A 24,440-nucleotide genomic window follows, 5' to 3' on the forward strand; every position below is an offset into this window, starting at 1 on the left:
CAATTAATTCTCTATAAAACGTTTCAGGCCAACATATAAGCTTCAGACGCATGAAGCCAGTAGGACAATGGGCTATGTTGCTGAGGCATGGATTTTATTTTGACACCTACTGTAATGACATATGCAATGTGTGTATCTGCTGCTACAACTATCAGCCCTCTGGTACGCCTGCGGCCAGGCAGCCAGGGGTGTAATAATGCGCACACAAGAACGGGACGAACACTACGCATGGTTTATTCCGTGTAAGCCTATTCAAAGCTGCCATCAAAAAGCTTGGCCGTGATGACGTCAGCCTGACGTATCAGCAAATTCCAGTCTCGTCTTTCGTTACCACTTTGCAGCATGGGATTACCAAAAAATGTTGTCACTCTTACACGTACAATATTTATTATGTCCAGGTTTTATATATCCAAGCTCACGTCTAGCTGCCTTTTAAAGCAATATTACTGGCTACACTTTCGCAAAACCCCTGCTGTTATTTAGAGCCAAGACAATTCTTGTTCTGCTCTGCCAATGGTGGTTGGTGGCAAAGTTGGCTCTTACCATGCCCAATCTATCATGGCTCTCATCTACGCAAGTGCTGGCACCGTGAATGCTGGCACAGCTGTGAGGGCATATATGCGTGTACACATTAAGGAGGCTGCAGCTTCTGAGGTTGATGCCTCGTTGTCTTGCGATTCAAAAGGTGGCCCCAGTCAAGAGATAGGAGCTTGAAATGAAGTTGTGTAACTCTACGGCAATGTAGCACAGCCACCACTGCTGAACATACCTTGGTTGCCCAAATACATCTGCATTGCCACTAGCCAAAGCCACACCTGGGGAAGCACAACTCACGTGATGTCCCTGCGCACAGCGAGCAGCTTCTTCTCGGTGACCTTCCTACGTTCTTCGGCCTCTTTCTGTTGGACAATGCGATCCATCTCTTCCAGGACACCTCGCTCCAAATCGGCCCCACTGAACACCGATATGCCGAGGCCCTGGAGCTCGGCTGCCTGGTCCACGTCGGCCCCAGATGGACCGGCCACTGCACCGCCATGCCTGCCAGCATTTGACGATTCGGTGCCAGTCAGACCGTCACCTCCACCAGAATCCATGCTGCATAGAAAGTGCACAAACACATTACATAGACAAAACCAGAGAATGGTATAAAATGTAGCTACAAAAATGCGCAACTTAAAGATGTATATTGAAAAATGTACTGATCATTACGATACTCCATAATGCAAAATTGAAGTGTGAAATCTAAGTGCAAATTATACTGAGGCAATGAATTTGAGACATAAAATAAACGCAGGGCACAACAAGAGAGACAAGTGCTCGTCCCGTGAGTTCTTGCACTCTACTCTGCTTTTACTTTTAGGGACACTAAGGTGAAGCACTCAATCGGTGTAGATTGATACTCTGAGAACTCTAATGTCACTAATTGCACTGAGATACGTTCATTAACAAAGGGGAAAATCAAGGTCAAAGTATCCTTTTTAACTTGCACACCGAAATCAACACACATGATGTTGTGGACTTTAAAGCATATCTTTCATATTTTGGCAACATTGGCTCAACGAAATTTCCCTAAACTTGGTATGTTAAGGGCTTGGCCCCCTCAGAGGGCAATGTACTTTATTTTTACTGATAAAGAACTACGTAGGACTTAGTAGGTGCCATCAAAATATATGACGTCACGATGTGTGGCACGGAAATGTCAAGGTGGCATTGCCACTCGCATTTTCTTTTTCCTCGCTTACCAGGCGTGTTCTCGTGGCAAGTGCGATAATTTCAGAACACAATGACTTACCAGTTGGAGGAAAATCATCCCGCTCTTTCACGTCCCTTTAAGACCATGCACAAAATTCGCCCAACAAAGCATTCTACTTGACAGACGTACTTGTATGCACAGGAAACTCTTCCCATTGTATTGCAGGGATGAGAGCTCCTCCGCATGTGCGCCGTCTAGCTTGTGCTTCAGCAATGCTCACCTCTGACGTCAGTGCTGCTGAGCCTCTGCTTACTAATAAAAAATTTGCTTATTAATTAAATTAACAAGCACGGTGTCACATGGAACTCTGCTACCATAAACAGATGAACTCTATGACCAAGGACACTGTGGCGACACAGTGCGCACAAACCGGCACAGCCTCCGCCTCGTCACTCGCTAGCCCTGCGTGACACGGCTGCATGCTACACCACGTCTCCGATAAGAGACAGCGCCACCACAGCGTCACCGGAGGCTTACGTCATCGACGGTGGCTTTAAAACCAAGCTGCCAAGCTCGGAAGTAATCGTTCCTTCGCTACCCGACTGAGCGCAGCGTCGGTATGCTCGCTCCGCTGCTGCTACTTCACTAATAAACAGCTGTTACGTTTTATGTTGGGATGCGTCCTTCCATCGACACGGCATCCCACAACACTCACAATGTTATCATGACTGAGAGGGGATCAAGCATCATAATGACTGGTCTTTTGTAAACAAAAGAAAAATGCAGGCTCCGCATGCCCTTCACAGGTGAAAGACAATCATACTGGTTGGTTTCTGGCTGGAACTGTAAGTACTTTTCCTCAGCTAATGTAAATACTACACTTATTAATAGTTAATTATTACAACCTACTACATTACATTTGGCTCAGAAGCAATGTCAGAACCCTCAACAAAATTTACTAGGACATTCCAAGTTTCCAACCTAGAACCAGCGACACAAGCACGTGTCTGTACGGGGAAGTCTGAAACACTTGGGAAGTGCATGACATCACGAAAATGAGGAGGTGCTGTTGGATTTGTGCCACTCCTCTCTGTGGGAGGGACGGCTGTGGGCGGAGCGGCCATTTTAAATGCGAAGCATTTCTTAGTGAACTTCCGCGACTTTGAGCTGATCTATCTATCTATCTAGCCGCCTACGACTTTGTGCTCTCCTGGCCGTTTCGTTAATGAGATGTACACCAAAATTGGTATGACATAACATGACCATATTACAAACATAAATGGCAGATCATAACATGAAAATCATGACATGCACGTCATGAACAGCATGATTTACATGCCACGGTCTTAGGGTTCTTGCCTCCGTTTCGTTAATTTGATATATACCAAAATTGGTGTCGCATGACAAGAGTGTGTGACGAACATAAGTGACAGGTCCTAAAGTGCTAATCATGACACGCATGTCATGTACAGCATGATTTACATTACATAGTCTAGGGGCGTTCGCGGCCTGTTTAAATGAATGGACACATACCGAAACTGGTATGACGACACATTTCTGTATGACAAACATAACTTATACATGGTAACATGAAAATCGTGAAATGCAAGTCCTGTACGACATGATTTACATGCCACGCTCATGGTGCCCTTGCGGCCATTTCGCTCGCTTGATATATACCAAAACTGGTATTGCGTGATGAGACTGTGTGATGGACGTAAAGAAGAGGTGGTAGCGTGAAAATCGTGACATGCAAGTCATGTACGACATGATTTACATGCCACGCTCATGGTGAGCTCGTGGCCATTTCGCTAGCTTGATATACACCAAAATTCGTATAGCGCGACGTGACAGTATGACGAACGTAAATGACAGATCCTAACATGCAAATCTGACATGCATGTCATGTACGGTATGATTTCGATGACACTGTCATGGTGCGCTTCCGGCCGTTTCGTTAACTGGATATATACCAAAATTGGTATGGCGTGAAAGAAGTGCATGATGAACATAAATGACAGGTCATGCATTCTATATTCCAGAATATACGTTTCATTAGCATGGTATATACCGGATTGTACATACATGCACGCATGTCAAACATGCGATATATAGTGAACTAGATGCCACGGTATGAATGAGTTTACCTGCCTCAAACAACAACACGAGGCGATGTTGCAGCTCTTTGCCAGCTGCTTCGCATTACATCGATTCCCACAGTGTGTGGGATCTGCCGTATTTTGTTGCTCGGGTTGTAAGCGACCATAGGGTGCATAGGACTTTGCCGCACGTGTGTGGCACAACAAGCATGCCTTCTTCTGGGAATACAGTTAGCTGTGAGTGACACCCTTTCACTTCATCTGTCTTTTCACTGGTGCTGTGCATCATTTCCATTTAATGAAGCATGACCCAAGTAGCCCAACAAGACCTGAACTGCAACAAAATGGTAAGGTGGGCCAGATGGTTTAACTTCACAGTGGAAATTTCTGCACACACTGAATGAGGACTGGCACAAAAAAATCCTGTGGATCCCACACATTGTTGGAATCAATTGCATGGGACGCAGGCCGTGAGTAGCAGCCTATGCTGTATTTTTTGCTTTGAGCCAAGCATTACAAGGTGGATCAACGTCTCTGTGTATATTGAGCAAGTGTGCGCATATTGTGGGCTTACCAGGGACATCGAGCACACTCGCGTGTAAAGGGTGGTTCATGGTATTGCGCATTCGAGCAGAGACGTCAGTTTTATCACCACGAAGGGAAAGCCACTACGGTACAATGATGTGCATTTCATAAGCATACACATGCAATGCTCAACTACCGCTAAGTACCACAAAAGCACCCATTTCGCTTTCACTGAAAATTGCGTTAATCTAGGTACGACCGCTTGCACAGTCGAAGTAGTAAAAACCAAGCTGGCAGCCAATAAAAAGCTTCGAGGCAGCGCTACGGTGGTTACAAAATCAAAGAAAGCACTTTATATTGAAATTGTATATCATGGAGTACATTAACGCCCACTCACTGTCACAGCCCAGTGAATGACTTCTCTGAGCCGCTGCAAAATGGGACCTCAATGCATTCATCGCTGATACCCGTGCAACTTGAACAGACCGAGGGCTCTCCACTATCTGTAAGTTGGTTAACCCTTTTTGGAGCAGTGGGACTTTTTTTTTCGCCATGTTCTCATTTTTTAGGTCAAAACCTCTGAATTGATTGCTTTCAGACATTTAGTGCGACCGCATGGACGTTCTAGAAAGCGGTTCTGGTAGTTGTTCTTATGGTATTTGCAGGCTACCAGCACATACCTGTGTTCCAAATGAACCATTGCGCTTGCACGCTCTGTATCCTTTTTTCATCAGATTTTGGCACGCTCTCCAACCGATTCAGCATCAGCGGTAAGCTTGAAAAGTTTATTTCATACTCACGAGTTCCTAAATGTGCTATTATAGTGGTTTTATTCGTTCCTACCCATGCAGTTTCCTCGAAAGTTTGTGCAATGCAAAGCTGACAACCTTTCAGTGATATATCTCCGAAAGCGTAGCCAGTCTAACACTGTGTGCAGCTGATTGCAGTATCCAGTTTTCATTCTGTTTCACACAGGGAAGTCTCTTCCAGTGGAGGAAGCAGTTTAGCTTCCTCCATGGACAAAAATTAGACTGTTGCAGGCATGTCCAGTACCCACATCTGCTGCTTGAGTGCCATTAGCAAGAGGATGTACAATGGATATGTAGTTAATTTTTTTTTTTTTCTGATGGAGAGTAGGTGTTTGTAGGCTCTGTCCTTTGTGGTTTGTAAGGCAGCAGCAAGTTCACACAAAAAAACAAAAGTACCTTTTTTTTTCTGGAATGAATGTCTTTCAGTGGTCAGTGGGACACACACGTGCCACTTTTTTCTCGAAAACCCTTAACAATAGAGAGCTCAAATATTGTACATATTATAAGAAGCTGATAGAAACGACAATGCCATGCAGAATGTCTCAGTCCAATTCCAGCTTGGACTGTGATTTTTATTCTTTGCTTCCATCAGGATATTTCTCCCATTGACAACGATGCCAGCGCCGGCAAAGCATTTCCTGCAACACACGCTCCTTCAAGCGGTCGCATTAAGGTTTCCAAAGTATGGGTTAATATAGGGTGCGATTCACCTGTGGCGCATACCTGCATACACTGGCTGCAGTACGCGGGCATGTGCTACACGTGACAGGCGGAAAGGATTTCATGAAGTACTCTACATGGTAGTCCCGTTATTCATATCAAGACCTGTGAATCATGTTCCTCATAGACTCACGTCCTCCTATGCCAATTTTGGGACAGCAAAAGCTCGTTACTTTGGCCCCCATTAATTCTGAAGATTGGATAATTCGGACATGTTCTCTGGTACCAGCAAGCATATGTACTCTTTAATGGCATCAAACTCTCGTTAACTCAATCATATTTGGCCACAACCTGGTTAACTTGGACGATTCTTGGAGTGTGCCTAGCATGAAGCGCCTCAAATGTGCGACACAAAGGAGTGAGAACAGCGTTCACGAACAACCGAAACGGCCATGGTCATTCATAAAGGTGTGGTTGCGATCCACAATCTTACCACAATTGTGTTGTTAGTGACCAAAGCCTCAGTGGCTGCGGCACAGATGTTTCATTTTCAATTTTGCTCGGTGCATGCAAACTGCGTGGGCGCTATCTATGATTGAATCAACGGCGGCCGGGGTCAAAGCTGCAACAGCGGTAGTTTCATTTTTGCCACGAGCCTTCATAACTACGTAGTCGCTGTCCATGATTCTGCATTAGCCAGCCAGGCTTATTCAGCAGCAGATACAGTGCTAAGCAGTGTCATTTCGATTCTGGACGTAGGCCGTGCGCGTGCCGTCAGAACTGGGTGGACGCCATGATCGTGTGCACAGCGACCACGGTTTTGTCCACAGCATATGTGGCACTCAGTTGGTTCGTTTTGACTTCGGGCAATGCATGCACAATTTCGCAAAACTCGAACATGGTAGAAGCTGTTGAAGATGATGAGCTTCAGCTGTGGTTCTCATGATGGCATAAAACTCACTTGCACTATTGTGATGGATGAACGATCAGCTGCCAGCCATTTTCCCTGTGAAAAAGTTATCGTCACATATTTCTGGTGGTGGCAGTACGTAATAAGGCATGGTTCAGAGCAAGTTTCTGCTTAAGACATGGGGATCTTGAGCGGCAGTCACACTGTGAATGAAGTCGTGCACGACAAAAATTGCGGACTTTACACTGCTTTTATACAAGATAAGTAACAGATTTACGTATTCACCAAGAAAATGAAAACAGATTGATGTAATAAGCACTCGTTTATTGTTTTGTTGATAAATTCGATAATTCAACATTCAGTTAATTCAGACACTTTTTCCGGTCTATGAAATCCGAATTAACGAGCGTTTACTGTATACACCAAGGCAATGATACTACCACGGGAGCACCAAGACACGGGCAGATGGATGGACGGCCTGATCGATAGAGAGACAGACAGACAGATAGAAATGGTCAAAGTGCCTTTAATTCCCTATGAAATGCTCCGCATTTAAAAGGGGCACGTAGACCAGCGCAGTAGACTGGACGTGTAAACTATGCTGGTCTACGTGTCCCTTTCTGTGTTACCTTCATTAGGTGATGGGAAAACTTCAATGAAGATACAAAATGATAGAAAGCAAATGCTGCCAAAGGTGGAGCCCTTCGTCCAGAGTTCTACAGGGGTGGGCCACTTGCTGGACTTGATCTAGGAGAGCTATTAGTCCCAAGAAGGAGCACTAGCGGCATGGCGGTCGCGGCGATGTGACTAACGGCAAGGACTTGCTTGCTCCGTGGCCGAGGATCGCCTTTTCTGCGCCCGCTGTGTACCCACTTTTTCGCGATACAGTGGTTATCACTGCTTATTCTTGCAATGCAAATCTCCCAAGGTCAAAAGTGGATGTTTTCCCTACCAGCGAAAGTTAAGTAAACTGCAGAAAGTTTTGGTAATATAGCTTATAGTAGGCGAACTCCCGTCCAAACGGACTGTGAAAATGGCGATTCAGGACAGCAAGACATTCGTTGTTTTCACCGTTTTCACCGCATACTCCAAGACGTCGGTGTTCAAAAAATTTACACGCTAGTGCTTCTAACTTCGCTACAAGTTGGCGTAGACTCCACGGCTAGAACATGGGTCCCAAAGAAATACAAATGAAATTAGCACGTTTTCAATTCACTGACTGACTACATTGCAGTTTATCATACAAGTTATGTCTGCCTCTGCAGATTATCTCGGTGATCTGAAAAAGTTGCGCTTTCTGCTACAGGAGACTTTAGATGAATCTGTCTATCATGAAGAATCATTTAATATATCCGGAACATTAAACAAAATAATACTGCCCCAGACAAAAGGTTTCAGAAATGCTGAGATGTTAGTATACTTGGATTATGTAAAGATTTTCTCTCAACAGTCGTCAGGGATTATGTGGTCGTATACCCTGATTTGCATGAACTGCTGGCCCTATCAACCACCGGGTCACAAGCGGTAATGTTAAATTCACATGCAAGCAATCGTCTGTAAAACAAATGCCTGAAAGTCAGAATGAGCGTTCTGAACTGTTTCGATGGCGCTCCCAGCAACATGGCCCACAAAGTAAGTAAATGTCCTTCGCTTCAATGAGTGAATGACTGGTCTTCGCAAGTCATGTCCACATACAGGTTTATGATGCTCAGATGTAATCAAATGCAAGAAAAATTAATTTATGAGCAGGCTATCTAAACTGGTACTTACGAATGCAACAGCACTGTTGCTACGATGTACATGAACATGCATGAGTGCTGACATACTGTTGCTACAGCAATAAGAAGTTTCCACAGTTAACCTCAACTTGATGCGACTTTAGTGCAAAGTTCAGAGACGAGGGATGGAAAATTGCGAAACACACACAACTTCATTATACTTGTCGTACACTTGTGTGTGTCGCAATTTTTCGCCCTTGTCTCTGAAGTTTGCGCTGAAGTTGCATCAATGGATCACCAACTAGCCCAAACGTGCACATTAACCTCAACTTGTTTTTGTAGTGAAATGAAGCCCCGAAATTCCTGCAAGGAAAACGTGAAACTAAACAACATAATGAGTGAGCGAGTACACAATAAAAAACACAACTGCGGTGGTATCGTCGGGCAAGCACTTTCGAGATATTTCAGTGAGCCTCAATACAGCATGCATTTTTGTAACTGTGCGCGGGGCTTGGCACACCGGCAAAAACACGGTCCGCAGAGACGTGCATGCGTCCGATGCATATAACACTTGTGGAGGCAAACCATCATATCTCTGAAAGGAATCGCCAGTGAACAGCAGAACCTAGTAATGGAAATATGGTGTATTAGGTGTCAAAACCACGACATGATTACGAGGCACACTGCAGAATATTTCTGACTGCCTGGTATTCCTTAACGTATTGCTGTATCTAAGCGCAGTGATGTCACCCCCATCGGGATGCGGCTGACGTGGCTGAGAATTGAACCCATCCTCGATGTTAGCAGAGTGACACAACAACAAACCTGATCAAAGTGTGCACTCTTGGCGACTGTACTGCAAAAATGTATAGCTTCTCGTCATTTTACTAGGAGCATTATCGATGCTGTTTTCGTCATTCATCTGAAGCTTGAGAGAGGCAAGAAACGCCAGGCCTGCGCGAAAAGCGCAGCACAGTCACAGCGAAAGCTCGAAGAGCGGCATTTCTAGAGCCCTTTATAAACTCTCTTGTGGCTACTAACACAAGTACATTAGCAACGTACCTACTACACGACAAATCATAATTTTTATGAAGTTGGGAAGCACCCATCACGACATTATTCGTTATTCTGCGGAGAAGCGAGGTACCATCTGTAAGGCATTATGTGCATTTTGTTGATGCAACGGTTGATGACGATGAAAAATTATGGCCGAGCCCTTTGTAATGGGTTGGAAGCTTTAAACGACCCACTAGTTATGTAATTCATATTGTGTGACGCCCGGTCGTTATTAACTGTCCCACCACGCTTTATAACATATGTTAATGTGACAAAAAGAGAGAGAGAATTAACTTTATTGAGACCCTGAGGAAATGGATCATGGGAGCCTTACGGGCTTCCTTGGCAACCAATAGAAGTGCACTTGTGAGGAACCCACTACGCTATAAATCATCATAATTTTTGTGAAGTAGGGAAGCAGCCCCCACGCAATTTTTCGTCATTCTGCGGAGAACCGTGGTACTCGTTAAACACCTGTAAGGCATTATGTGCTCTTTGTTGATGCTGTGGCTGATGACGATGAAGAATTATCGCAAGGCCTTTGTAATGGGTTGGAAGCATTCAACAACCCACTCGTCGCGCAATTCGCATTGTGTGACGCCCGGTTACAGATTTCGCGTTTGTGTGATGCCTGGCTGTTATTTTACTCTTCTACCACACTACTTTACATATGTTAATGTGGTTCCTTCGCGACATGAAGCCTGTACAGGGTCCTTCTGCAACGCAGTTTCAAGCACCAGCATGGCTCAGAGGTTGAACACTGGGCTCCTACGCAGAGGGCCCAGGTTCGAACCTCGTACCATCCTGGAAGTTTTTTCTTATTTCCTTTTTTTTTTATTTCATGCGATAGCGGTTACGGACACTGGCGGCGGCAGCGGCGGACAACTACGGCGCCAAAAACGGCCGTTGAAATGATCTCATAACAGCTTTCGCTGTAAAAGTGATTGCAAGCAACAGAACAGCATACGAAGCAAGCGCATGTTACGTAGGTGCACCGCAGCGGGTGCCAAAAAGTCCATGCCATGACGCCATCCAGGCCTCCCGCCAGGTGGCGCCACCCCAACTTCTTGGGGCTGCTATGCCCCTCCAGGACACAGTCTGCGGGTTGTGTCTCCCATGGCAGCGATAAGTAGGAGGTTGGTATGAGTAGTGAGTCTACGGTGCGAGGGCACCTTCCACACTCCCATGCTATAGACCACTTTCTGCAGCTGGTTAACGCAATCAAAATGAGATGGCGCTGCCGGCACCTGGCCTTTCAGTTCCAGAACATGGCCTTTGGCAGCGCGGCTCAATATGTCTCCATCAGCGCCGCGTCACCTGCTTGCCATCACCATAGCATCTTCGTGCATGCGTTAAGCAAGTAAAAGCAAGCAGATGATCGCACCTGTAAAAATTCAACATGGCAGCATCTGCGGACGCAGTTTCCTTCCGCCTCGAATTTATTACGTCGTTGTCGTGCGCTGCGTGGCCCCAAGTTCGAAACCTATGCTTTTATTTGCTTTATATTTGAGTCCTGAAGCTTCAAGAGCAATGTATTGATCGTGATCGGTATTATGCAGTGTTTCCAAGATCTACACTCAAATCCTCGGAGACAACGCGTGGCTAAATAAACAGAGCTGATCTCAATAATAAAAAAATTCACAGCGTATCCACGGGTGAATGATGAAGAGGTTGGGTGAAGCTCCTGAAGCAATCATGGTTCCACCGTGAAATCTTCAGTGGTTTCGCCCAGCAGTAATCAAAGCGATAGCCCAGTACATCATCAAAGACGTGACAAACACTGTACATATTTATAGAAGAAATTTTATTAATCGTAAGTGGTAGCTAGACATGGCTTCCATTCCCCCTTCATTATAACAGCTTTATGGTCGGTGAAGTGATGGATCAGTGATGGGTCGTAGTGGGATGTTTGCAAAGACGAAGTAGCGGGCAGTTTGCAAAGGATCGGTGATGGGTCGTAGTATACTGCCGGTTACGCCTTACGCCGGACGCATGACAAGGTTAGACTAAGAGGAGCTTCGCCCCTAAAAGACAAAACATACCTGACAATTTGTCCTCAGCGTAAAAATACACAAATCGATAACTGATTTCATTATTTCTTTACTGATGTCAGAATAGTGGGCAAGGAGCAAGCGTAGGTTTGGATCGAAGAGAGTGGTTACGTCAGCATGAGTGCTGACATACTGGCCTGCAACCCCAGCCACTGACGATTGTTAATACAACTAAAGGCATACGCCATAAATGCGAAGTAGAATAAACATATCCCATATCGCTGTGGCATAGTACGTAGCAAACAAATGCAAATGTCTCAACGTTATCAACTTTCAGGCAATTACGTGTAGAACTGCAATAAGGTGGTGTGCTGGGCCAGTTGGTGCAACATATTGTAGATTGTATTGTCACGTGGTCGTGACGTCGACGAAGACAGCAGTCGGCGTTTGCAGAATGAAACTGTTTATTTGGCCGAACTTGTGGCCGGAAAATGAGAACTAGAACTGTACAATACACGCTGTACAATACACGCTGTACAATGATAGCGGCGAACAGGGCGTCATCCGTCGATCAACTGACAAGCAGTCAAGCGCGTCGGCTTTTATACAGGCGCTATCGAACTTTCCAGTGATATCGCTGGTGGCGGCGTTATCTCTCGACAAAGCTGGAACATTCTCGTGCGGCGCGCAATCTTAACAGATTGTTCCAAAACAATCGCGAAGCTTCCTACACATCACGGCGAGGCCTGCGCAGCGCGTTGCCCACAGTCTTTGTGGGTGAAGCTTACACTCATGAAATACAACACTCGCGGCAATGGCCCCCTCTGAAAAAGCATCGTCCCGATGCTTAAAAACAGAACATGAATACATGCAATACTAAAGAAAACTAATAAAGAAAGCAAACATTAGAGTCCTCAGGTGCGCTAACGAGCATAGTACGGTTTAAGGCGCACCACATGCACGACCTCGGGTCGAGCTCGGCGCCTCTGGGAGTTCGTGATGCCGTCGGGGACAACCTCGTAGTCGAGTGCGCCGAGACGTCGAAGTACCCTGTACGGTCCGAAGTATCGTCGAAGAAGCTTCTCGCTCAGTCCGCGTCGTCGTATTGGCGTCCAGACCCAGACACGGTCGCCGGGCTGGTACTCGACGAAGCGTCGTCGAAGATTGTAGCGACGGCTGTCGGTGTGCTGCTGGGTCTTGATGCGCAGGCGGGCCAGCTGTCGAGCTTCTTCGGCACGTTGTAAGTAAGCGGCGGCGTCGACATTTTCTTCGTCGGTGACGTTGGGTAACATGGCGTCGAGCGTCGTCGCCGGGCTCCTTCCGTAGACCAACTTGTACGGCGTCATCTGCGTCGTTTCTTGGACGGCCGTGTTGTAAGCGAAGGTCACGTACGGAAGGACGGCGTCCCACGTCTTGTGCTCAACGTCGACGTACATGGCGAGCATGTCGGCGATGGTCTTATTTAGACGCTCGGTGAGGCCATTGGTCTGCGGGTGGTAGGCGGTGGTGCGGCGGTGGCTCGTCTCGCTGTACTTCAAGATCGCCTGAGTTAGGTCCGCAGTAAAGGCGGTACCTCTGTCTGTGATAAGGACCTCTGGGGTGCCATGACGCAAGACGATGTTCTCCACGAAGAACTTGGCTACCTCGGAGGCACTGCCTTTGGGCAAGGCCTTTGTCTCGGCGTAGCGGGTGAGGTAGTCAGTCGCTACGACAATCCACTTGTTGCCGGAAGTCGACGTCGGGAACGGCCCCAGTAGGTCCATCCCAATTTGCTGGAAGGGCCGGTGCGGTGGTTCAATTGGCTGCAGAAGTCCCGCTGGCTTAGTCGGCGGTGTCTTCCGTCGCTGGCAATCTCGGCAAGTCTTGACGTAGTGCGCGACGTCGGCAGAAAGGCGTGGCCAGTAGTATTTTTCCTGTATTCTGGCGAGCGTGCGGGAAACACCGAGGTGTCCAGCCGTCGGGTCGTCGTGTAGGGCCTGGAGGACTTCTGGTCGCAGTGATGAGGGCACGACAAGAAGGTAGTCCGTTCGCAGTGGCGAGAAATTCTTTTTCAGGAGAACGCCGTTCCGTAAGAAAAACGACGGCAGTCCTCGCTTGAATATCCTCGGAACAACGGCGGTCTTGCACTCGAGGTACTCAATAAGGCCCCCTAGTTCCGCGTCGGCCCGTTGCCTTTCGGCGAAGTCGTCGGCACTTATACTTCCGAGGAAGCAGTCATCGTCGTCGTCTTGCGGCGGCACGTCGACGGGGGCACGAGACAGGCAGTCGGCGTCAGAGTGTTTTCGTCCGGACTTGTACACGACGGTAATGTCGAATTCTTGAAGCCTCAGACTCCATCGTGCGAGACGACCTGAAGGGTCCTTCAAGTTAGCTAGCCAACATAAGGCGTGATGGTCACTGACAACTTTGAAGGGCCTGCCATAGAGGTAGGGGCGAAACTTTGATGTAGCCCAGAGGATGGCAAGGCATTCCTTTTCTGTTGTGGAATAGTTTGCTTCTGCCTTGGATAGTGACCGGCTAGCATAACTGATAACCCTTTCAAGCCCGTCAGTCTTTTGTGCAAGGACGGCACCGAGTCCTACGCTGCTTGTGTCGGTGTGTATTTCCGTATCGGCGCAATCGTCGAAATGCGCAAGTATGGGTGGCGTCTGCAGGCGTCGTTTAAGTTCTTGAAAGGCTTGCACTTGCGCCGTTTCCCACCTGAATTCCACGTTATTCTTCGTGAGAAGCGTCAGTGGTTCGGCGATACGTGAAAAGTTTTTGACAAAGCGTCTGTAATAGGCGCATAAGCCGAGAAATCGGCGCACGGCCTTCTTGTCGGTGGGTGGCGCGAAGTCGGCGATGGCAGCTGTTTTCCGCGGATCTGGGCGCACTCCAGACTTGCTGATCACATGACCCAGAAACAAGAGCTCTTCGTACGCGAATCGGCACTTTTCTAGCTTCAGGGTCAGTCCAGAGGCCTTGATTGCTTGAAGTACTGCCTCAAGCCGCCGGAGATGCTCGTCGAAGGTCGAGGAAAACACGACGACGTCGTCCAAATACACAAGGCACGTCTGCCACTTCAATCCGGCCAGTACGGTGTCCATGACACGCTGGAACGTCGCAGGTGCCGAGCAAAGACCGAAAGGCATGACCTTGAACTCAAACAGGCCGTCGGGTGTTATAAAGGCAGTCTTTTCTCGGTCTCTCTCGTCGACTTCGATTTGCCAGTAGCCGGTCTTGAGGTCCATCGACGAAAAGTACGTCGCGTTGTGAAGTCGATCCAGGGTGTCGTCTATTCGTGGGAGGGGGTACACGTCCTTCTTCGTGATTTTGTTCAGGCGCCGATAATCAACGCAGAAGCGCAGTGTCCCGTCCTTCTTCTTCACTAACACCACGGGTGACGCCCACGGACTCTTGGACGGCTGGATGATGTTGTCGCGTAGCATCTCGTCGACTTGTTTCTTTATCGCCTCGCGCTCTCGAGTCGAAACTCTGTAGGGGCTCTGACGGAGGGTCCTCGCACTTTCCTCCGTTATAATTCGGTGTTTCGCCACCGGACTTTGTCGAATTCGTGATGACGACGAGAAGCAGTCCTTGTATTGCAGAAGCAGGGTTTTCAGCTGCTCTTGCTTGACCTTCGGGAGGCTCCGGTTGACGTTGAAATCTGGTTCGGGACCTCGATTCGTTGAAGCAGGTTCGGCAGCATCGAAGAGGGCGAAAGCATTGCTGGCGGCCACACATTCGTCGATGTAGGCGACTGTCGTACCAATGTTGAGGTGCCTATATTCGTGGCTGAAATTTGTCAGCACTACCTTTGCTTTACCGTCACGCAGTTCGGCTATACCTCTTGCGACGCAAATTTGACGATTCAAGAGTAGTTGCTGATCGGCCTCGAGGACGCCTTCAATGTTCGCAGGTTTTTCGGTGCCAACGGAAATAATGACGCTGGAGCGCGGCGGGACGGTCACCTGCTCTTCTATCACGTTCAATGCATGCTTCCCTGGCGTCGCGTGGGGCGGGAGCGCTTTGTCTGAGGTTAGCGTTATCGACTCAGACCTCAGGTCGATGACGGCGCCGTGGTCACTTAGGAAGTCCATTCCAAGTATCACATCCCTAGAGCAATTTTGTAGGATTACAAAGCTCGCAGGATAAGTCCGGTTATTGATGGTGACTCTCGCCGTGCAGACACCAATCGGCGTTATCAGGTGGCCTCCAGCTGTCCGGATTTTGGGTCCACTCCAAGCGGTCTTTACTTTCTTCAGCTTGGTGGCGAACGGTCCACTGAAGACAGAATAGTCGGCTCCGGTGTCGACGAGAGCTGTGACGCTGTGGCCGTCGATAAGAACGTCGAGGTCGCTAGTTCGTCGTCTCGCGTTGCAGTTAGGTCGTGGCGTGGGGTCACGGCTGCGTCGGGGTGTTCCGCTGCTTCCATTTTGCGTCGTCGGGTCTTCTTCAGTCCGCGAGATTTCGTCGTCAGGGGTCTGTCTGGTTCGCGTCGTGTTCTGAAGGTTTCGTCGCGGCGTCGTCGTCGGCGGCGGAGGATCTTCGGTAGTTCGTCGTACAGCAACCGCACCTCCATCGGTTGCTGCCCTTAGTTTTCCGGATACGGGCTAGGCGACCGGCCCCGGTTTGGGCCAGTGTACGGCCGGCGGTGCGGTGACATGTAGCGGCCGGGCGACGGCGAGCGGGAAGGTCGTCGTTCTTGCCACTGTGTTCCGGTGAGGTAGTCGTTGATGTCGCGCGGCCGTTCGCCTGGCTGCGGGCGCGGCGCGTTGATAGCGAATCCGCGTAGTCCCATCTGTCGGTACTGGCAGCGGCGGTACGTGTGGCCGGCCTCTCCGCAGTGGTAGCAGAGCGGGCGGTTGTCGGGGGCACGCCAGACATCGGTCTTCCTCGGGGTGTTGCGCTGGCCGACAGGTGGTCGGGAGGACGTCGGTGGCGGCGGCGGCGTCTGGCGACGGTACTGCGGCGGTGTGGCGTCTTGGCGGGGGCATGGAGGAGGAGCATGACGGCGGGCTGCAGCAGCATAGCTAATAGCTTGCGGCTGCGGCTCTGCTAGCTGAGGCGCGCCGAGTGAATACTGGATCTCCTGGCGCACGACGTCGGCGATGGACTCTACTTGAGGTTGCGACGGAGGTAGAACTTTTCGCAACTCCTCTTGCACGATTGCTCGAATCGTCTCACGCAGGTCGGCGGGTCCTAGGGCTTGAACGTCGGCGTAGCTTGTAGCCAAGAAGCTGCGGTTGTATTGCCGCGTTCGCATCTCAAGCGTTTTCTCGATCATGGAAGCCTCAGATGCAAATTCAGCGACCGTCTTCGGCGGGTTCCTTATCAATCCAGCGAAGAGTTCCTGTTTGACACCCCGCATGAGGAACCTCACTTTCTTCTCTTCGGGCATACTTGGGTCGGCGTGTCGAAACAGGCGATTCATCTCTTCCGTGTAGATGGCAATATTTTCGTTGGGTAGCTGCACACGGGTCTCCAGCATAGCCGCGGCCCGTTCCTTGCGGACCACGCTCGTGAATGTGCTTAGGAACGTCGTCCGAAAGAGATCCCATGTTTGTAGGGCGGATTCTCGGTTCTCGAACCACGTCCTCGCGGCGTCTTCTAGGTAGAAGTATACGTGGCGCAGCTTGTCCTCGCAGTTCCAATTATTAAATGTTGAGACCCTTTCGAAGGTCTCGAGCCAAGTCTCGGGGTCTTCACCTGGCGAACCACGGAACGTCGGCGGCTCCCTGGGTGGCTGCATCACGATCGCCGTAGGGGGCACTGCGTCAGTCATCGTCTCAGCGGTCGATGTGACGGTCTTCGGCTGCCTGGCGTTTTCGGGAAGGAGCCCGTACTCTGGTTGTAGTCCCTTCTGCCGGCGGCTGGTTCGAGGATCCGGTTTGTCCTTAGAGTCGTCTTCTTCGCAGCTTGGGCTTGGGTCAGCGCTCCGCGGTGGCGTCCGGATCATGAAGCAGCACCTCCACCAGATGTCACGTGGTCGTGACGTCGACGAAGACAGCAGTCGGCGTTTGCAGAATGAAACTGTTTATTTGGCCGAACTTGTGGCCGGAAAATGAGAACTAGAACTACAGCAATACACGCTGTACAATGATAGCGGCGAACAGGGCGTCGTCCGTCGATCAACTGACAAGCAGTCAAGCGCGTCGGCTTTTATACAGGCGCTATCGAACTTTCCAGCGATATCGCTGGTGGCGGCGTTATCTCTCGACAAAGCTGGAACATTCTCGTGCGGCGCGCACTCTTAACAGATTGTTCCAAAACAATCGCGAAGCTTCCTACACATCACGGCGAGGCCTGCGCAGCGCGTTGCCCACAGTCTTTGTGGGTGAAGCTTACACTCATGAAATACAACACTCGCGGCAGTATTTACCTTGTTTTTTAATCGAGTTGACCATGTTTGCTGGGAATTTTCGCCAAGGTCCAAGAAAGGTCTATTACCATATGATTCATCACACAGTAAGCTCGTAAGAAGAGCTATTGCTATTTCCTGCCTTAGTTCATCATTGAAAAAATCGTGTGTGCATAACACAGAGCATAGCTTCCGCAAGCATGTGACTCGCCTGCTCAGCTCGGGTTACCCCGACAGTCTGCTAGTTGCGGTGGGTGACACGTTCTTAAAGAAGTTAAAGTGGACAGGTGCTGCCAACACCCAGGAAAAAAGGAAAACAGAAAAAATTGCTGTCATGCCGTATGTGCATTCTGTGTCGCACAATCTGAAGATTGGTCGCAAGCACGGGGTTGACGTCGTGCTCACAGCCCCCTGCAAACTGGCCAAGCTGTGCTCCATGGTTAAAAATCATGGGAAGGGAAAGATGAACAAGAAAGGTTGCACAAAAAAAACACACCATGCAATTTGTCCCCTGTACCAAGGAGGTCGTGCACAGAATTCCATTTAGCTGCGGAAAAGTATACATCGGCCAGACGGGCCGATATCTAAATGACAGACTCAGAGAACATGCTTCGTCTTTGAAGGTTCTCGCAGGTGCCACGCACTTGTCTCTTCATTGCAAAGATTGCAGGTGTAATCCGCTGTTCGCAAGCACTAATGTTCTTTGCAAATCAAAACACAGACTGGCCAGGGAGATCACGGAAGCTGGACAGATTAAAGTAAACTCAACCACGTGCATCAGTGTCGCCTCGATAGCGTTGAACGATAGGGAAATGGGCTATCTAAATAGTTAAAGCGCGGAACATATCTGTTCGGATAAGTAACCTTCATGTTGGCTTTGTCTTTCTAGTGATAAGGTGGTTGCACATGTGCGATTCTGTGCTCTCGTGTGAGAAAGAATTTCCAATAAACTGCAGTTGTAAGTTGAGCGTCTGTCCTGTCAAGTTCTTCGTTTCTGTTCCTGCTGTTTTCCGCTCGTACAATCCATAACATGTAGAACTGTTTTGCTGTGCAAGCATGTGACTTGCTTACACTCTGCTGCAACCAGCTTTTGTGGTACGGCCACGGCTGCTTTGCTAGCCGGAGGCCAGTTACGACCACGTGATTAAACATGGCTGCGCCCAAGCGCTGCTGCGGAAAATCGTCTATACGTAACTTGCAACTACATCACACTGCAAAACTCTGGGATATCACCTTAAAAAGCACACCATCACCGAGCACATTGCAGTAGATGACACAAATACCAGCGTCACACTTTGCACTGCTGATTGTGATTAAACCTGACGCTGATCAAATTACTCAGAAGCGATTGGCTCCCTTCTGCAGCTTGCGTAGAGAAGCCAATCATGGTGAAGAAATCTGATCTAGATCAGGCCCAATCGCAATTAAAAGTGACTGTTCAACACCAGTGTAAGTCAAGCTGTGCGGCTTTTGCATTTCCCGTCAATGCAATATGTCGCAATGGCGATTTGTGCGATATTTGGCTGCTGCACAAGAAGTGTAAATCGAATGAAAAAGGACTAGACGAGAAGATGCACTTTTTGGCGAAGGTAATCAGAAACCAGTCACCGCACAAAAGCTATCGTTCGAGAAGCGGAGAATCACATTGCTTGTGCACATAAACAGGAAGGACCTCAAGAGACAGAGCAACGTTCGTGTATGCAGGTGTCACTTCATAACAGGCATGTGTCCAACTGTCTCCACCTTTTCGCTCTGTGTATCGCCACGAAGTTGATATATGTTCATTGCACAATGCGCAAGGTATATTTTTGTCAAAAGGTGATGCACCGAATTGAAGACAGCGAATGTGCCTTGCACTTCAGGGAGACCCGCTAAGCTCTTCAACGAAACGTGCCCTGACTGGGCGCCAAACATGTTGAGCCATGGTTGTATGCAGCAGTCGGTGACGAACTCCGTGCGGTTCCAGCGCTGTAAAATGTGGGTGGCATGCGCCGCTATGGGTGACTCATGTGAAGTTGTTCCACCCAGTAAGTGCAACACCATGGAATCGTACACTGCCCACACGGAGGATCCGAGTTCCCCAGTCAACCCTGCTTCGCTCCAGGCTGCAGTTTTGCTGAGCCCAACAGATGTTTGTTATGCCCCAGACTCATAGTACAACCATTTGCCATTTTTACATGGAATTTACTTTTTTTTTGCGATAGCTTTAGCACATACGGCCACACAGACGGACGTGACCGCTGCAGACCAGAAGGTGCTGCAGGAGGATAATCAGCATCTTATATTGGAGCTCTGGACATTAGGGATTCAGAAGAGTGTGCTGGAAATTATTGAGTTGTCACTGCATCAAGACCCAGAGAAAGTCTCCTTTTATGCTGGGCTTTGAATATTCTCTTTGCAATCTATTGGCTGGTAGAGGTGTCTGTTACAGGGGCACTGACATGAAATTTCAAGCTCGAGATGTGCCCTTCATTCAAATGCTCAGTGTAAGGACCGAGTGGTAGTTCGTCACGTTTGCGAGTGCGTGGCTCAACGGAACAGGCAACAAGAGAATACGCATGAATGAGTTTCAATAAACATTTATGGGGACAAGGGATTCTAGGGACGATCACGGAGAACAAGCACAGAGATAAACACACATCAATTAATGTGAAAGTCCTACCCGCGGAATGTCCGATCAAGGTTACAAAAAAAACATCTCACGACTTGTAGATGCCGTCTTGCGGAGGGTCAGTCCACGTGCGGTGACGAGTCTCGTCGAAGGCGAGCCCAAGCACATAGGTGACACGTCGCAAGACAAGGCCTCCGGAAGGCCTCCCGTTTGATCACGGCCTTGCACCGTCCCAGGTGGCGACGGTGTTCAGGAACTCGTGACGCCTGCCCGCCGACACAGCAGGAGCCGCGCCTGGTACTGGTGCCTGGGGAGCCGAGGCACCAGGCAGGTACCTCGGCTCCCCAGGTCTCACCAAGAACAGGCCGGAGGAGCTCCCCGGACAGCGCCCTGGTCCGGCACGTCCTCGCTGGAGCCACCGCCAACGCCCGAAACACCAGGCAAGCACCAGTCCTCGCTGAGCACGGCCACGACGAACTTCTCGGACAGCGCCCTGGTCCGGCGTGTCCTTCGGCTAGCTTCACTCAGTCCTCTGCGCGTTCCACACGCGCCTCTCTTCTTTCTCGTCTTCTTTTCTTGTCCCGCCGCCGCGCGTGCCACCTGCCCTTGGCTCGCCTTCATGTCGCCGTCGTCTTCATTCTCACAAGTCCGAACAAACATTTCAAAATTCCACCAAAAATTCACAAACACATAAATTCCTTCCACAAATTCCCTCCATTCACTACAATTATCTCCCCACTCAAGAAAGTTGTTCGGTACAACAACTTGTCCACATTCATGAAGTTCAACAACACACAAGGACACAATTTACATAATGTTGCACCTATTTTGCGATAGTTCTGAGCAAACATGACACATCTTTGTTTGAAAGGACACTATCGGTGATGGGGTTGTATTTCCCTTTCCTCGTATCGTTTGAGGAGGTTAACGTGGAACAAGCTCGTTCGCGAACCCAGGTCAACTAGATAATCACAGTCGCTGCGTTTTTCGACGACTGTGAAGGGACCTTTCCATGTGAGGATAAGTTCATTCCTGTCCGATGGAAGCAGCAGCAGCACTTTCTCGCCTGCAGACAGCTGTCGAAGTCTTGTCTTCCTGTCGTAGTATTTCTGCTGTGACGCTTTCGCCTTCTGGAGCTCTTCATGAGCTATCTTGCAGGTGTTATGTAACCTCTCTTGGAGCTCGAGGACATATCCATACGCGGTCTTGATCTCAGAATCGGCATTGTCGCCTGCCCACAATTCCTTGAGGATGGACATTGGGCCACGCACGAATCTTCCGTACAGGAGGTCAAATGGCGAAAAGCCAAGGCTCGCTTGTGGGACCTCACGATGCGCAAACAGTAGTGGAGTCAAATACCTGTCCCATTGTTTAGGGCCCTCCTGACACATTCGCTGAATCATCTGCTTGAGTGTCCCATTGAATTTTTCGACAAGCCCATTCGCCATGGGATGGTACAGCGTTGTGGGCAGTTGTCGAAATTACAGTAATCGTCCCAGTTCGTGCATCAGGTTACTCACTATTTCTCGTGGGACTCCAAAGCGAGCGAACATTTCTAGTAACGATTCCGCAACTCGCTCCGTTTCAATACTCGGCAAGGCTACCGCATCTGGGTAGCGCGTAGCAAAGTCTATCATGGTTAAGACGTATCTATTTCCTTTTTCCGAAGTTGGGGACAGAGGACCGATAATATCAATCGCGACTCGGTGGAATGGAGTCTCGATTATGGGCATATTCCCCAAAGGCACACGACCCACGAGGTGCTTTGGTACTGTTCTCTGACATATGTCACACGATTTTACAAAGCGTGTGACATCCGCTTGTACTCCAGGCCAATAAAACTCTTCAAGGACACGGTCTACTGTCCTCTTTTGCCCCTGATGTCCAGCGAGCATTCCCTCGTGTGCCATCTTCATTACTGTGGCGCGTAGCTTCTTCGGAACCACCAGTTGTTCGAAGTGTCGCTCTTCCGCAGTCTGGTAATGCCGGAAAAGTATGACATGGACCCGCACAAATTTGGTAGTAGCTCGTTTCTTGGACGTTATCGTTTGGTCCAATGCTTGGAAACAAGCCTCCAGTGTCTGATCAGTACTCTGCAATTGCCGAAGTTCTTCCCGGCTGACGTTTAAGGGGTCAACTTGCGGTGCAGGTAATTTTTGCAGCTTTCCTGTCTTTCCTGCAGCGGCCGTCACTTCCTCACTCCGTACTTTAGGCTCTGTCTCTGTATCCTTGGCTTCCTCTTTCGATGAATTGGCTTGCTTGGAATCATGATCCCCCATTGGGACAGCACCTTCGATGTTGCCAAAAATGACCTCGTACAGAGGGTTCTCCATGCAAACGGCGACCGCAACACCTTTGAAGAACGGGGAATCAATAAATACTTCAGCCTCCGGCAAACTCTTTTCAGACCGGTCGAGTAGGCGTATAACGCGGGTATTACCAGTCAGCTTGGAGTCAGGAACGAGGGACCGTTTCACTACAACTGTGTTGCAGCCGGTGTCTCGCAAGACAGTCACCAAGGTTCCCTCAAGACGACCAATTACCGTCGGCATCTTTTCCAGCGCTCCACAGCACGTCGTACCGCTTTGAGCAGCGTCAAGCACGTCGTCACTGTTGCGTGCACCTTGTTGCGGAGGCTTCAGTTTTTCTGGGTCACTCTGCACCTCATGTCTTAGAAGTGTGCATGAAGCTTCACCATGTCTGCCAGAGCCGGTGGGACACATATCGGCGCTGTGACCTGTCTTCTTGCATTTCCAGCATGGTGGCTTCGGTGCCCTCGTTCTGGTCCAGCAGTCAAAAGCTTTATGTCCCGGCTTGCTGCAGAGGAAGCACAGAGGTTTTTCCTTGCTTGCTGTTGTCGCAGCTCCTTTATACTGGCCAGGCAGCTTTCCCTTCTCTTCTCTGGTTTCCTTGCCTTCAGCAAGGTTATGGATGCCTTGAGCTTCCAAGTACTGGTCGGCTGTCGTGGCCAGTGTGTCTAGGTCATCACATCCTCTTTCCTTCAGAAAGATCGCCAGTTTTTCTTCACAGTGTCGTAAAAACTGCTCAGACACGATTTTGTCTCGCAGCGCTTCATAGGTCTTTGCTGTCTTGGCTAACTGTTGCCAGTGGTCAAAGTATCCTAGAAGACGACCAGCAAACTGCCGTGTGGTCTCCGCATTTTCAGGCTTCGCATCCCGGAACTTTACACGTTATCCTTCTTCCGTGTAGCAGAACCGCTGCAGCAAAGTCTGCTTGAGCTTGGCGTAATCGGTAGCGTCTTCCGCGGACATCCGACCTACTGCCGTTAACGCTTCGCCCGTCAAACACAGACTCAAAGACAAGGCCCACTTGTCTTGTGGCCAACCTTGACTAGTCGCCACTCTCTCAAACCTCTGTATATAAGCATCAAGTTCATCCCTCTTCTCGTTATAGGGAGGAATCATCTTATGGGGGCTGCGAAAACCCTGACCACCACCTGTCTCGCTACCTACAGTTCTCGGACTCGACCGCTCTGCCTCTAACACACGCCTTCGTTCTTCAAGGAGCGCCCGTTCCGCCGCCATACGCGCCAACTCTCGCGCGTGTTCCTCCTGCGCCGCTACCCTCGCTTCTTCGCGCTCCTTAGCTCGCTGATCCCTCATGTCCTTCTGCTCTGCGCTAACCCATGCCTGCAAGGCCTCTCCAGTGAGTCCCATCTCCTTCCCTAACTCAACGAGCGTTCTCTTTTCGTCCATTGCCGCCCACCACACACAAGCAACGAGAGGCTCTAAGGTGTACGGAAGAGCTTGGTCCTGTCTCGCAGACGCCAGAAAATTGTAAGGACCGAGTGGTAGTTCGTCACGTTTGCGAGTGCGTGGCTCAACGGAACAGGCGACAAGAGAATACGCATGAATGAGTTTCAATAAACATTTATGGGGACAAGGGATTCTAGGGACGATGACGGAGAACAAGCACAGAGATAAACACACATAAATTAATATGAAAGTCCTAACCGCGGAATGTCCGATCAAGGTTACAAAAGAAACATCTCACCACTTGTAGATGTC

General features: G+C 49.2%; 1 protein-coding gene across 1 annotated transcript in view; it reads right to left on the reverse strand.

The window, feature by feature from the left end:
• Positions 1-808: 808 nt before the first annotated feature.
• LOC119378601 (uncharacterized) overlaps positions 809-24,440 on the reverse strand; it is a 29,294-nt gene continuing 5,662 nt past the window's right edge. Inside the window, exon 2 of the mRNA XM_037647678.2 lies at positions 809-1,095. Coding sequence (XP_037503606.1) covers positions 831-1,095 — 265 coding nt within the window. The 3' untranslated portion in view covers positions 809-830. The remainder of the gene's footprint in view (positions 1,096-24,440) is intronic.

Source organism: Rhipicephalus sanguineus, unplaced genomic scaffold (genome assembly GCF_013339695.2).
Source record: "Rhipicephalus sanguineus isolate Rsan-2018 unplaced genomic scaffold, BIME_Rsan_1.4 Seq8931, whole genome shotgun sequence".
Lineage (NCBI taxonomy): Eukaryota > Metazoa > Arthropoda > Arachnida > Ixodida > Ixodidae > Rhipicephalus > Rhipicephalus sanguineus.